The sequence below is a fragment of the Labrus mixtus genome, chromosome 22 (assembly GCF_963584025.1).
Source record: "Labrus mixtus chromosome 22, fLabMix1.1, whole genome shotgun sequence".
Classification (NCBI taxonomy): Eukaryota; Metazoa; Chordata; class Actinopteri; order Labriformes; family Labridae; genus Labrus; species Labrus mixtus.
The window spans coordinates 16,549,799-16,564,813 of record NC_083633.1 but is presented as its reverse complement, the minus strand read 5'-3'; the positions used below and the strand labels follow the sequence as shown (position 1 = coordinate 16,564,813).

General features: G+C 40.8%; 1 protein-coding gene across 2 annotated transcripts in view; it reads left to right on the top strand.

Moving 5' to 3' along the window:
* The first annotated feature begins 935 nt into the window (after positions 1 to 935).
* The window catches only part of lin7a (lin-7 homolog A (C. elegans)), a 32,935-nt gene continuing 18,855 nt past the window's right edge, over positions 936 to 15,015 (top strand). For both annotated transcript variants that reach the window (XM_061029522.1, XM_061029523.1), the window contains exons 1-2: positions 936 to 1,034; positions 14,764 to 14,882. In XM_061029522.1, the coding sequence (XP_060885505.1) occupies positions 998 to 1,034; positions 14,764 to 14,882 (156 nt within the window). In that variant the 5' untranslated portion in view covers positions 936 to 997. The remainder of the gene's footprint in view (positions 1,035 to 14,763; positions 14,883 to 15,015) is intronic.

The following is a 15,015-nucleotide window of genomic DNA, read 5'->3' as shown; positions in this document are numbered from 1 at the left end:
AACGTTGATGCTACGGAGAAGATCAGTAAAATGTTACTGTTAAAAGTGATATTTAAACAAAAAGTTGATGTGCAATACTTGAATGAATAAACAGTATGTTAACATTAACAAAACATAATTTGCCCCCCATTTGATGACTAGTCAAATTAGGGCACCTAATTATTTTTCGAGTTTCTGAGTTTTTGTCCCGACTTGAGCAGGAGTTCATGTTGGTTCTGACCATAGACTGTAAAAATAATATATAATATAATATATAATATATAATAATAATAGTTCTGACTGGGGAAGACCTGCTCTACCTCAAACTGCAGCAGCCTTTATTATTATTATTTTTTTTCTTCTTCTTCTTCTTCTTCTTCTTATTTTTTTTTTTAAATCTTATATAATTTAATTATATTTTCTCTCTTTGTACCTTTTCTTTGGATTTTTATTTTATTTCATGTTGTACGTATTCTTGTATGTTTAAAAAAATATATATAAAAATGTGCCAGGATGAACAAAATTTGTGATGAAATATGACAACTTGTAATGAAGTAAAACAGCCTGCAATAAAGTATTTTAAAAATGTAAGTGTCAGTATCCTTTTTCTTCAAATGTTCACATATAGCCATGTGTTCTGACTTAATAAAAATCTGTCCCTTGTGCAAGTCTGTTGTTGTCTACTCTACACCACTCAATGTAATAACAAATGTCAGAAATTAAGGTAACTTTTTTTTTTTTGGGGGGGGGGGGGGGGGTTAAGAAAAAAAAAAAAAAATTAAAAATACAACATAAAAGGACTTATCTTTCATAAACGGGGACATAAAATATTTCATTTGCAAAGGATGCCAGGTGATGAGATATTATGATAAGGATTAAGGTAGATTAATCCCCATCCCAACCACTCCCAATCACTCCCCTCTCTCTCTCTCTCTCTCTCTCTCTCTCTCGCTCTCTCTCTCTCTCTCTGTGATGCTGCAGCTCCCGTAGCCTCTCCAGTCTCCAGTAAACAGCAGACATGGCGACAGTGGTCCAACCGCTCTCTCTGGATCGAGGTAAGGCGCTCTCTACTTGTCTTCTTAACGCTTGTTATTATTATTTTTTTTTCTTCCTTCATGTTTAGAAAACTTCGGAGAGGAAGCGGGAACCCCTGCTTCGCCTCCAGATGTTCTGTTCCCGATACCGGATTATCTTTACGGGATGTTATTTTAAGGAGATACGGTGCTCGCGCGTTATTCTAAAATAAAATAAAAACCCTCCCGCGTGAGCGTAAAAGGGGGCGCGTGTGTCTTCTGTGAAATGATCGCGTGCGTAGGCTATATAACATCATTTCCCAGCATTTTGTCTTACTACTGGTCCTGGATGACACTGCTTACAGGACGTTTATCCCCATCTATATTATGTAACCTCCTCTGTCACATTATCCACATACTCTTCTCTCCATAAACTGAAGATTCACTTTGCTATGAAACAACTTTTATATTTAAACTGTGCAGCTGCAAGTTAGGAAGGTTTCTTGCTCTCATATGGCACAAAATACGAGTAGTATTTGCCGTTTTGTACTTGTTGATAACCTTAAATATGCACGCAAATTGCATATTGCAGCCTAATTATAGCCTACATCTTCTGATGCTGTTACCCAGCCTGCTTTGCTAATGCACCACAGGTTGTGTTTACTATGAGATGTGTTAGTATGTAATTGTGAACTACTTAACACAAACACAAATGTGTGCACCCTCCTGACCTCATTCATAGTAGTAGTGAGTAGTAATGACTCCAAGAGGGAATTTTGCATTATTAGCATGCAACAACGCTGCTGCAAGCTGCAACTCAAATTATATTGTGCAAATAATTATTCCCCTTTTTTACATTAATGCAACTAGGAGATAAAAGCAAGCAAAAAAATGCCCTGTATACACATCTGAAGTGCCTACTGTTAATTTTTAAATCTCAGTCTAACGTTAAGACCATGCATTTACTCGTGAATAAAATGTTGCACAAGCATTGCATGAAGCTGATGCTGTCAAATGTAGAGAAGGCAGACACTAAGCTATTTCCTCTGTGCCAACTAAAGCTAGCATCAGCTCCCCAGCTACTTCCCATGCCACAGGAGGGGACTATAAATACACTTTATCTGGCGGGAGTGTTCATTATTATACAGGAATCCATCTCGACTGGTGTCACTGGTTGTGTGGAATCCGAGCAATTAGCCGGGAATTGATCATTTTCTGCTAAATGAGGAATTAGTTTTTTTTTGTTCTGTGTGCTCAATTGCAATTTGTTCTCTGATAAAGATTGTGGGCATTCAAGCTTCACTGATAAAACAAGCTGCCGGGTGCAGAAGTGCTATAGCATGCAGCGTTAATGAAATGAGGTGAAGATTGCAGCAGGAAAAAACAGATAAACAATTCAACCCACGCTTTTCCAGCCCACCACTCACTCATATGGATTATGAAAAGAGGGGTTTAGCTGAACTGATAAACAGGCTTTTAAACAGCGGAGTTAAGGGAAATGTCTTCCATCTTGGTAAAATGTCAGTATTCAGCCTCATCTGATCTTAGTCATTTGCAGGGCAGGGATTCAGATGTGACCTCAGATGGGGGCGGGGGAAGATCTATATTCACATGCTGGGGCATGAATGGGACCAGTCAGCGGCTTGCAGCTGTAAAGGCATGAGCAGCTATAATGATAGTCTTACACAGGAGCTGTTGGAGAGAGAGAGAGAGAGAGAGAGAGAGAGAGAGAGAGAGAGAGAGAGAGAGAGAGAAGCAACATTACAGGTTCTGGTTTTGGCTTTCGAGAAAACACTCTAATTGCTAATGAAAAGGTTGTCTCGTCTCATGTTGGGAGTTTAAGCTTTGGCTACCACAATTTCTTCAGGTGTCCAACGCACGCAGCGTGCAAAAAAAAAAAAAGAGAGATGTTCATTTTCAGGGCTCCCACTTGGCTTGTCGGGTCACAGCAGGATGAAAGGAGCGTACATCACTGGCCTTCCTGTTATTGTCGGAGGAAATGACTGTGATAAGAAAGCTCCAACATCTGATCAGGAACAATGGTTTTGAGCCTTTGCTGAATGATTTATAAAAAAAAAAACCTTTCTGTATTCTCTGTAGAGCTGGCATTTAACCGGCAAATAGGCAAGTCCCAGAGAGGAAAACCTTTTTGATACGAGATAGTGAGAGCAGAGGTCGATGCGGGTGTGTCCTAGTTGCTGTTGCTCGAAGAATTTTGTCAGAAACTTGCAGGAAATGAGTGACACCAGTTACTGTATGAGCGGCTTTTTAAATAGAGATTGTAGGGTGCAATAACTCCAAGCTGTAACAACCGTCAACTAATCCAAATACTAAAAAAAGATGCACAACTGAATTCATCTAAATGCAATTGCCTGCGTGCACCTGCCGCCTCATGCTAAAGAACACAATGGTGTGCAGCAGGTATTTTGTCACAGTCCATTACTCTGCACATTGTTTTGTGTGCGTGCACGATCACATTTGTCAATTACGATTTAGCACAAAATACTGCTGAAGAATAACATTAGTTATAAAGATTATGAGGGAGACAAGTTATTTATCATAAGGGGCATGGCTGATCTGATTGGCAGGCAGGCTTAAGGCCCGCCTCAGCTCTAGCTCTGTGACTGACACGAGGTTGACTGAAAGTTGGTTTGAGACAGCATTTCCAATATGGCGACCGCCAACGAGGGACTTCAAAAGTCCACTTCAGAATTCAATGGGTGACGTCAGTGGGACTACGTCCATATACAGTCTGTGGTGTTTACCAATTGATTTAGCTTTGAGGCAGAAGACAGGGAATGATTTACAGATTAAGCTTGTTAACTTTCACCCAAGAGACCAGGGATGGAGTCATATGTGAAACCAGGATGGAGTCATATGTGAAACCAAAATTCAATGTTGAGTTTTCATTTTAACCTATTCTGTGTTTTTAACTCACTTAACTATGTAGTTTTCATGCCTAAACCCAACCAAACACTAGAAACCTGCAACTTGGTGCACATGTTTAAGTCGCGAATAATGACAAAGCATTGGGATTTGGCGACCTGGGCTGCAAACTTGTCGCTGCTGTCGAAAAAAAAAAGAAACCCCAAGACCAACCTGTTAGTCTGGATCAAACAATCAATTTGATAGGAAATAAAAAATCCAGGAAAGAGATTTGACTCTACAGCAGATTGAATGTGTAAGCAGTTGATGTCACATCTCAGAATAGTTTTGCATCTGTAGACAGTTTTTGGACTCAAAGAGACCTGTGCTCCTAAACACTTACTGCTGGTAGCATCAGTCTTTGGTTCACTACATCCGCTGTAGTTCCAGTTTAGAAAGTGACTTCCTCATTTTCCCAGATTGACCTTTGGTACTTTTAAAACACAGCTACAAACCTTTTGCATCCGGAGGGTGAGAGAGTGAGAGATAGCACACTACTGGGAGTGCGTGAAGGAGCGATAGGTTTTAACTTTGGTGAAAGTGGGTTGTGCACCTTTCACAGATAGTTACCTGTAGCTGCATTAGATTTTTGTCTAGTTTGTTTCTGTATTGGATTTCTTTGCCTGAGGATATTAAAAGGCTCTTGAAAGTAGCAACTATTTGAACCCATTTAAGGGCGTTTGGTTGGGTTTGTTAACACTTTCTGTACAGTATAAACCGTCCTTTTTTAGTAGACTGAAGGGAATTGCAGAAGCGCCGCACTGCCCCCAGTCCTTGTTTTCCCTCAGAGAGATCATGGCCGGTTCAGTGATTCGAGGCCCAACCTTATTCCCATCACATGCTCTCAGTCACTCAGAGATTTGAAGGATTAGAGGGCTGCTGACAGGCTGACGTCACTCATAGCTGGTTATGTCTAAACTCACCCACTTTAAACACAGGAAAAAAAACGGTTCTTAGAGAGTAATTGTCACTGAGGGACAACGTCCAGTATTTAGAGGCGATGAAGAATAAAACAAGTGCACTGTTTTCACTCTCTGCTTTCACCACAGGCTGTTGTAAGAGCCATTAGCCGTCAAGGAGTGATTTATTTGTTGTTTGCTTCAAGGGGATCGTCGCTGTAGGGCAAATTAGAGCTAATTCTCATGGAGAATGGACTTGTTTGGTGAAGCCATGTCATCCCATTTTACACATTCGAAGTGATTTTAAGCATTATTATGGTTTGCTTTTGCAGGCAGAGTTGCCAAGGACGCCCCGGTCAAAGTGGTGGCAGCAGATGGCAAGGCCTTTTTTTTTTTAAGGACTTTTTACGCTGACATGCATGCAGATTAAAGATGTTGTACCAAACCATACAATACCAAATTCATCCAAATACTGATTCCAATACCTATATGAGTACTGGCATTAGCAAGCTATCCTCTATATTGGCCAATTCTAGGTATTGGTACTTATTATTGGGAGGAAAGAAATGGTGTAAACATCTGTAGGGAGTGGAGTCAAAGAAAGGTCAGCGACGCATTTTTGTGTAATCCGCTGATGTTGAAAGTGACATTTACATCAATTACCAGAGTCAGAATTTGAAAAACGGGATCACCAGGTTTATGAGATGTAATCACGACCGCCTGGTTTTGAAGAGTCTCTGCTGTATTTATTTACATGGCTGCAGTTTTGTTAAAAAATGACACCTCTAAGCACAGAAAATGAATTACACTCAGTTCTGCCACTATTATAAATGGACTAATTATCCCAGAAAACTGGAGCACTGCCCAGCGGCCCAACACATCCCATCAACAATGTTGTGCAGCTTTTGTCGTGCGTTGAAGCCTTCATTACGTGTCCCTGTTGCTTTGTTCAGCTCTGTGCCTTTTCTCTAATCAGCGAATGATGAGGATGACCTTTTTTAGTCACTGCCTGATGTTTCGGAGAGCTCAGGGATATGAGTTTACACAGCATGTTGCCACAGAGACGATGTCATTCACATCTACAAATGCATGTTTTTTAAAGGCATAATCCTCCAGTGGAAGCTTTTACACCGTTATAATCCACCTTTGATTTCCCAGTACCTTCCAGGAATTATGTTTTGCTGTACCAACTTGTCCTAATTCTGTTATTTTGTCTATTTTAAACCTAGACGGTAATAAATAAAAGGCATTGGCTCCAGAGAGAAGGGGAAGATGAGGTAACTTGTTGCATTTGATGCATGTAGGTAGATATCTTTAACAGCCAAGGGAGAATTGTTTTCTCTGAGAAGAAAAGCGATATAAGAGGCCCCATAGTCAAAACACATTTCCTGTAACTGGATTTTGAGGTGGTGTCTTTATACCTCTGTAAGTGGAGAAAGAAAAGTTGATTACAAGATGTCAAATTTTTTAAAGGTCACATACTATCCTCCTTTTCAACAACTTTCAATAAGTCTCAGAGGTCCCCAAAACATGTCTGTGAAGTTTCTTTTTAAAAATCCACTCTGATCCTGTATTTGATCATGTCTATACACCCCTCTATTTCAGCCCTGCTCAGAACAGGCTGTTTCTGTGTCTGTAGCTTTAAATGCAAATGAGCTGTTTTCAACTACCATTCCCCAACCATCAACTAATGCCATTAGTTCTGCTGTGGATCGTTCTGACCTGAGGGATGTTTGACGTTTTATCCGTGAGTTAAAGGTTTGCTAGCTGAAGGAGCGTGGTATTGATTTTGCAGTTCCACCAGCCACCTCCCTTCTGCATGTTATGGTTCCAAATTACGTCACTAGCACAATATGTCAGCGCCTCTCCGGGGATACTTTGGCATCACTTTTGTGAAACTAAAGGAGACTGAGATGCGTTGTCCATATTCATATACAGTCAGTGATCGACAGTCATAAAAAACCTCTCAGATGTGTCATTCAGACACAGTTCAAACTAACCTCTTGCTCACCTAACGTTCATTCAAGATGTTGTAATCAAGCTTCTTTGAAAATGTGTCAGCCTCTTCAGAGACTGCACATTTAGTATTTTAAGTACATTTGAAGCACCAGTTAGCATTGAGCTTAAAGCATGAGAGCATAAAAGTGGAGGGCAGAGCTGGCAGTGAAATCTTCTTTACCCATGTTTAACATTGAACTGTGTTTCTACATTTAACATCAGATTTTAAATCTAGTTGCCTTTGGAACACGCTTTGATTTACCATGACCTGGATGACCGAGAGCCTACACAGACAACATCTCAGTAATGGACCTCTGTAAATATTGGTATTCCTCCATGAAAACTCAATGCAAACTTTGCTTGAAGAAAGTATTAATGAAGTCATGACAGTAGCGTAATTAAAAAAAACTGCATTAAACTTTGCTAATTTAATCATCGTCACTAATGAGGATGCCCTCAACCTAAGTAAAGCACAGGGAAATGAATGGCTGACAGGATCGCTGCTCGTCTCATCACTCTGGTTAATGCGAGAGCGGCGCACTACACTGTAACTGCAACATGATGGAGTGTACATTAAGGTTAGCTTGACTGCTGCTACAACTCCTCAAAGATGCTCTAATTACAGCTCATGATTGTCTTTTGCAAAATGCAATTTCTCCGTTATTTATACGATTTTCTGGCTGGTAATGATGGTAAAACCTTTTATTTTCACTGTTTTTTAAAAAAGTCCTCATTCATGAACAAAAACATCAGCTAACTTTATTTTCTTTATGTGAGAATAACCAGGAAACTACACAGTGAGAATGACCTAATTGCTACGAGTGTTTGTGCTTCAGAGATAAGCTAAATTTGGCAGACATGGAGGTTGTGTGTATATTTTTTTTCATTGGGACTTGCACAGATGTTGCGCACATCTGGACTCGCTGAATCCCCCTGAGCACAGAACAGTGGGTCTGTAGGTTGAGAAAGAGTCAAAGCAGTGCGAAAAAAAAAAAAAAAAAAGCGCTCAAGGCTGATTTCCCTCCACTGTGTGTTCAGTAAAAAAAACAGGATTACGAAGAAGTCTCGAGGTGGCAGAAATATTTTACTCATGTTGCAGCTCAGCCAGACAGATAAAAAGAACCAAAAGGAAAAAAAAATCAAACTCAGAGAAACAGAGCGGGTGAAGGAGAGAAGCTAAAAGGGTATGCAAGGGAAAAGGGCAGAAAAGGCAGAAAAAGATACAGACGGGCAGGGACAAGAGGGCTGGAATGCTTTGAGAGAGGTTTGCAATGATCTAGCTTTTCTAGCGAGCGATATAGAATGAGGGATTGATGAGAGTATTTTGGGACAGCTGTTGAATCGGGCGGGGGGTGGAGGTCAGGTGATGACAGCATGCAGGGAAGAGAGTGAAAAGCAAGGCCCTGGAATGATATGAGGAATAGTAGCTGGCAGATGAAAACAAAAGTTAAATGGATAAAAACCCATTGGTTTCCCTCTGCTTGGTGGAGACTTACAGTAGAGTGGCTAAATGGCTGAAAAGTGTCTTAAATATTTGTAATGTTGCTGTGCTTCATGTGTCAAGATGCAACTGTTTGCTTACATGTTTTTCCCATAATTGGACATACAAATTCCTGTTCAGTTTAAACTAAGATAGTCAACATTTTCAATATCTGATCTTTCTGATACCAAATTACATCTCTGTTATTGTTTCAATCAATGAAAAAGTAAAGAGGCTTTAAAGAGAGCTCTCCAGTTATTCTAACCCAGAGCCATCTGGCTTTATAAATGTTAAGGTAATGTAAGCAATTAACAAAAAATATATATAACATAGGTTAGTCAATTTCCAATTAATTTAGATATTTTAGTGTGAAATTCTACATATTACACCTTTAATACAATGGTTGTTGGATGGAAGTGAATGGTACTGCACGGCTTTGGAGGCGGTTTATGTATTATTCATGACATATTGTTGAAGTGTCAAATCAAGACTTGCTCATGTATGTTGTTAATACAGAGACTGCTAGTCATGTGTGGGATCACATTTCACTTCCCCCTCCGGCTGAAGTTATTCATAGACCGTGCATATAACAGGCGCTCCATGTGGGTGGCGAGCACACATGTGGTGTTATCTTCATCCCTGCTCCATTTGTTCTGTCAGCCTCTTTGCTCGACTGGAGCTGCAACATGGGATGAGTGTGGAGCATCACCATGGTTACGTCAGTGTTATCAGAGGGTCATCCAGGCGCTCTGGAATATCCCCCCCCCCCCCCCCCCCCCCGCCCTCCTGTTTCAAGGTAGTGTTTTAATGAAATATGTCACTTTTTGCTGCTGAAGTGATTCAGGCTTCATTTCCTGTAAATGTGACGTGGCTGTGATTCCTCCGCAGACATTTACGCTGCTTTGTCAAGGAACACAATCATCCTTCAGTGCCTCCTCTCCTGGGTTTTCTTTTTACACTCCCGTGATCAGTCACACAGCTCATCTGATGTCCCACTTTTGGAGAGCTCTGCACTCATGGGACATTATTTCCCCCCCCCCCCCCCCCCCCCCCCCGCTTTAATCTGTGCGGTTCATTTCGAGTTTTGAGGGTCAAACTGAAGACAGAAACAACACGGGAGGTAATATTTTTTCCAGCACGAGAAATAATCCGGCAGCCATGTGCCTGCAGTTATAGCCGTTTTCATGGAACCTTACCTTGATTTGTTTACACATTTTCACACAACAGTATCGCCTCTGCGGATGAGAAACGGCGTGACAACGAGGCAGAAAATCTTCACAGACATATTTGCTGTGTGAGATTAGATATCGCTGAAAAGCAGTAAAGGGAGAATTTGCAGAGCAATACAGAGCCAGCAGACGTTTCATTTCCTCTGAGCCTCACAGTTTGAACCTCAGAACTATTTGATTACCATTTATTATACAACTCATTCTACTGTGGTCACCTGCAGTTAACGTTGTCTCTAGGTCGTGTGTGTGTATCTTTGCTGATTTACCATGCTTATTCTCCAAACTCCTTAAATATAGCAGGTTATCCTATCTGTCAATCACTTGTCTGCTCACTTGCCTTTAAAGCACTCTTAAGTACAAGTGAATTTGTCTGAAAGTTGCTGTATAAATAAAGTTTGACGGATTGATTGATTAGTCTGTGACTTCAAAATATGACTGTCTGGGTACATTTTGAGTCTTTGTCTAAACATAATGCAGTCAGGTTAGTAATGGAGTTGCACATGACTACACAATCTGTAATAGAGACCTAGATTTTCGGTGTTGAAAGCATTGTAGTTTCAAACAGTAGTACAAGTAGTGTTGTTCACTTGTATTTGTTGGCACTGGCTTTATGCTGGAAAGAAACAGGTCAGCAAAAATGGTAGCACACATCAGCCTGTACTCAATCTGAGGACAATTAAGCTTAACATTTATCTCTGTAAACGGACAAATTAACAAGTCAGACTGTGATTGATGACGAACAATTGGGTGAAAAAAAAAAATCTTTGCATGGTAATCCTCGATGGCTAATTTGAAAAATTACTACAGGGGAAAAGGACTCTGCGCTGGTACCTACAGCTTCATATTTTGATGCTTAGAGCCAATGACCAAACTGCCATGTTTGAAAGATTTAGACTTTAAATTAGAGCCCGACCGATTTATCAGCCAGCCGATAATATCAGCCGATATTAGCACATCAAGTGAATATCGGTATTGTCTACTTTTATCTTAGATAGGCGTTGATATTACTAGATTTATTCACCAGTCAAATATCATTTCATTTGAGTATCATTGTATTACACTAGCGGTTCTCTTTCACCAGCAGAGGGCGCTATTTGGATTACAACAAGCATTATCACTCTCCAGAGGGTTAAGCGGTGATGCATGTATATGTGCGGTTACTCTCCAGTTGAGTGACCATCTTGTCTTCACCATTTATCTTGATAACTGAGATATGGGCCGATATATCGTTTTTCTCCCTCCCTAATATTGATATCGGTATCGCCCCAAACAATCCCATATCGGTCAGTCCTGCTTTAAATGGACCGGCTCTTACATTGGGATAAACTGCAAGGTACATGACATGTATCAAGATGATTACTGTACTGCAGTTTTTGTAAAAGCTGCCTGTGAAGGTTACATTAAAACATTAAATCAATCTGCAGCTTTGCCGTTTGACGCAACACTTCAGAAACTTAAAATAACCCTGATTCAAGTTAGAAAGATAATATCAGGAAATGGACAGAAATCGTTTTCTCATCAGTGTGATGAAAGCACCACTGAAAATGTCTGCAAGATCAATCTTTGAAGTTAAGATCCAAACGCCAAGTCAAAGTCATTGAGGTGGGAGAAGAAAATGGAGCTAATGAGCATGTGAAGTCGTACAGAGTCAGGGAGAGAGAGGGATCGTTTTTTTTCTTGATACCTTTGACCTCAGTTTAATGAGAAAGAAATGCTCATAAACCACATAGACAGATGACCTTACTGCTTGGAAGTGTACCAGCTCATTACAAGCTATTAAAGAGCAAGTGTTTGTAATGTTTAGGTAAATGGGGTCAAACGTGGTTTGTTTAGCCAGAATTCATCTTTGAAACTGAACTCTCAGTTCCTCAGACGTCACTGGGAACAGTTTTCAATCTGCTGATGAATGAGTGTTGTGTAACTGGGGCACTGTTTTGGAGAGGAGGAAATTGCTGTTATTTTTTTGTGTGTGTCACCTTTTGATGATAGAGAAGTCAAACTAAAATTCTTTTGGCCTCAATGTTTTGTGTGTGAAGTGGAGGTAGATAATGAAAAGTGGACAAACAAGCAACACGCAAACTGTGTTTATGCTCTGGCATGACCTCTGTAATGCAAGGCTGACATAAGCAGGTGAATTAATTTAAAGTTTCCTCCATTGTTGATGAAGGGAAAGGTCAGTAGCAAATGAGGAATAAAAAAAAATGTCTGAAGAATACACAAGTGAGCAGAGAGTCCAGAAAAGGCAGCGAGGGGTCAGAAAGGGCAAACAGAAGCAAACACAACTCATTGTTTAATACAGCTCAAGAGACAATCTACACATCAAGTGCAATATATAATTGGACAGGTGTTGTCCTTTATTGTATCCTTAAACCATAAACGCATGAAGTATAAATAAAAGATTAAGCAGTGTGTTCCCTGTAATGCTAAACTGTAAAAACAGCTAACTAGCTTAGCCGTAGTAATCTAGCTTTGCATCTAAATCCAATGGGGAATCAAAATTGCTAGCATTCCCTATGTGGGAGCCATTATTGGATGCTATCAGAGTTTAAGCTAACATTAGCTGCTCTGTCCTACTCTTTACTAAATTTGAGGAAGTTTACATGAAAACAACATCAGAATGTTTCCTGAGATAGCATTACATTTGCTTATTATAGGCATAAATATCCCAGAGCTACATTAAGTTTGAATGGAATTACAGACTGTGGCTAACTCCATTATTACTTGTGGAAATAGAGAGAGCTTCATTGTTTGTAGCAACAGTAACAAAGAGGCTGGTAGTACAGCGACAGGTCATTTGAGGGATGATGAGCAGGTGTTGGGATCAGGTGAAGGGAACTGGTGGCAATGCAATGAGGACTAAGGGGTTGGAAAGATGGTAATCGACTACAAGCAGAAAATATGTGCAATAATTAGCCATGGCATTGATAGTCAACATTGTGTTAGATTTTATTCACACAAACCTGTGACCGTCTTGACATGAGACTAGTATTTGATTAATGGCTGATAAGCACTATCCTGATGACTCGCCCCATTGCCAGCTCCCATCTGCCACTACAACTCTCCCTGGACTAGTTCCCGCGGGCCATAACTGGTCTCGATGGGAACTGAATGTGCAATTTGGAGCGGATCGATAAAATCCTCGGTGCTTTATTACAGAGTGCTTGAAATAGAAGCAGGCATTGGATTTCTGTGAAGAAACGCATGTAGTATAAAGGTGAAGTACAATAAAGGGCTAAGATCTTAGGGTGTTTCAGGTTTCCTTTTTTAAAGCCTTGCAAAGTATTCACACAGGCAGCGCCGGAGATTACCTCTTTTCATGTCTCCCACAGGTCTGCAAAGAGTAAAAGCTTGCCTGCCTGCCTGCAGTCTGCTTTACTCTGTATTCCCAGAATTCTGTTTCGGGGTGTGTGTGTGTGTGTGTGTGTGTGTGTGTGTGTGTGTCCTTCCTCTACACATAGTTTGTGCTTATCGCTGTGTATCGCTGTGGTCCAGCCTGGCAGTGAGATGACAGTGTGGAAAAACTGATTGGTCATTTTGTGTGCTTGTTTTGATGACTCTTGATTGCGATGATTGTGGACATAAAGCCAATCAGGTCAACATCACTTAGGGTTGCAACCAACTCTCATCATCTGATTCGTTTGCCAGTGTCTCATGCCAAGGGTCAAGCCTGTATTTTTAGGCCTTTCGGCTCGATTAGTGACCAAAACAATTGATTGTCTAAGTTGATTGCTGACAGAAGAGTCTTGTATTTCTGCAAACATATGATGCAGAGGCTTTTGTGGCTGATGCAATACAGAAGCACAGGAATGTCGACAATGTGTGTGTGTGTGTTTGCCAGATCTATATTGATCAACTCTTGGTCAGCAACTGTGCCCGGCTAGAGCTGTGGACACCATCGAAGCAAACACTACCGCTGTGATGTGCAGTGATGTGAATCTAATCCAGCAGCTAAGCTGTAGGACAAACAAAGTATGGGCATTTGGAAAAGCAATGCACAAACAATGAACAACCACATAATTTATAGAATGGAGCTTGAATAAAATATCTTGCTAATGTAGGATATACTAAACCGGAATATATGTATTTGAAGCAAATACTAAAAGAAGTGGATGTAGCCTCTTGGTTTTTTTTGTTTAAGTGAAGTTAATTTGGAAGTGCAGCGAGTTTGCATCATTTTCAACAGCCACCAGGGGGCGACTGCACTTGTTACAAGATGACATTTGATTGCAAAAGAAGTCTATGTGAAAATGAAGCTAATTCTCAGCTGATTTATTAACCTCAGAAAACATATTTCCATGGAGTTCACGGTTTCAATCACTAGTTTTGAGTCATGACAGCCGGATTTTCAAATTTGGTCGAGGGACATTACTTCATGATATGCTTTGGGCATTGCTACCAAGTTATTGACATTTAGCTACCAAGGCAACCTGGAACACACAAGGCAATTCATATGCACTTTGACATCCATATGTTGTCGCTTCTGGCTTTTAAAAAAAAAAAGACGGTGATGGCCAAAATCAAGGTTTCCAAACAGCAGTTCAGAAAACCATGGATGATGTTATGGTTGGCTTTTATACTGTATATGGTTGGAGCTTGCGTCTCAGCCCCAATGTGATGAAAAATATGTTCAGTGCTAAAACCAAGCTGCTGTAAAGCTGCACCAACTGTACTTGCTATGTGTGGTCACATGTCTCTGGACACACAGGCTGAATAAAACATGTTATTGACCTAGTAGTCCAAGTCGAGTGATTGAGTACCAAATAACTTCCCTCTGCTTCCATTATCTGTATTTGGCCTGCCAGCTTCAGAGGGCAAGAAATTAATCAGCCCAACTCATTCAGCTCAGGCTAATTATAGGCGGAGAGCTCAGTAGACCCCAGAGTCACAGCTTGGAAACTTAAGGCTTTTCGGTTTAATGTAAATGCTTTGTAATGCCTGCCGGTGCCTCCTCTTACGTGACGTTTGAACAAATCAGTGCTTGACTTATTCTCTCTGCTTTTTATCCCTATGCAAGAGCCAGGGCAAAGCAAACGATCCATGGATGGGACCGCTATTCTGTCTTTCTCGCCCCAGCTGGCCTTGACTAAGTCTATTTCCATTATCCCGCCCATTGATTTGCTCCGGTGCCTTTCCTCGTAGCGGTGCTGTTAATGTAATTGAGCGGGGCATTTTTTTCCCCGACACTGTCCTCTTGGCGTGAGTACTCTCACACCCATTTTCTCTCTCCCTCTCTCTGCCAGATGTTGCCAGGGCGATCGAGCTGCTGGAGAAGCTGCAGGAGTCGGGTGACGTGCCAGGTCACAAGCTGCAGTCTCTGAAGAAGGTGCTTCAGAGCGAGTTCTGCACAGCTATCAGAGAGGTGAGTCAATGTCAAAGACATGAACAGCTGGGCTGTCAACAACAACAACAACAACATGACTCATGTCTTTTCTTTTTTGTCACTTAATTTCTTTTGCTGAAATTTTGGTGACCAGAGATCACACTAAAGTAGA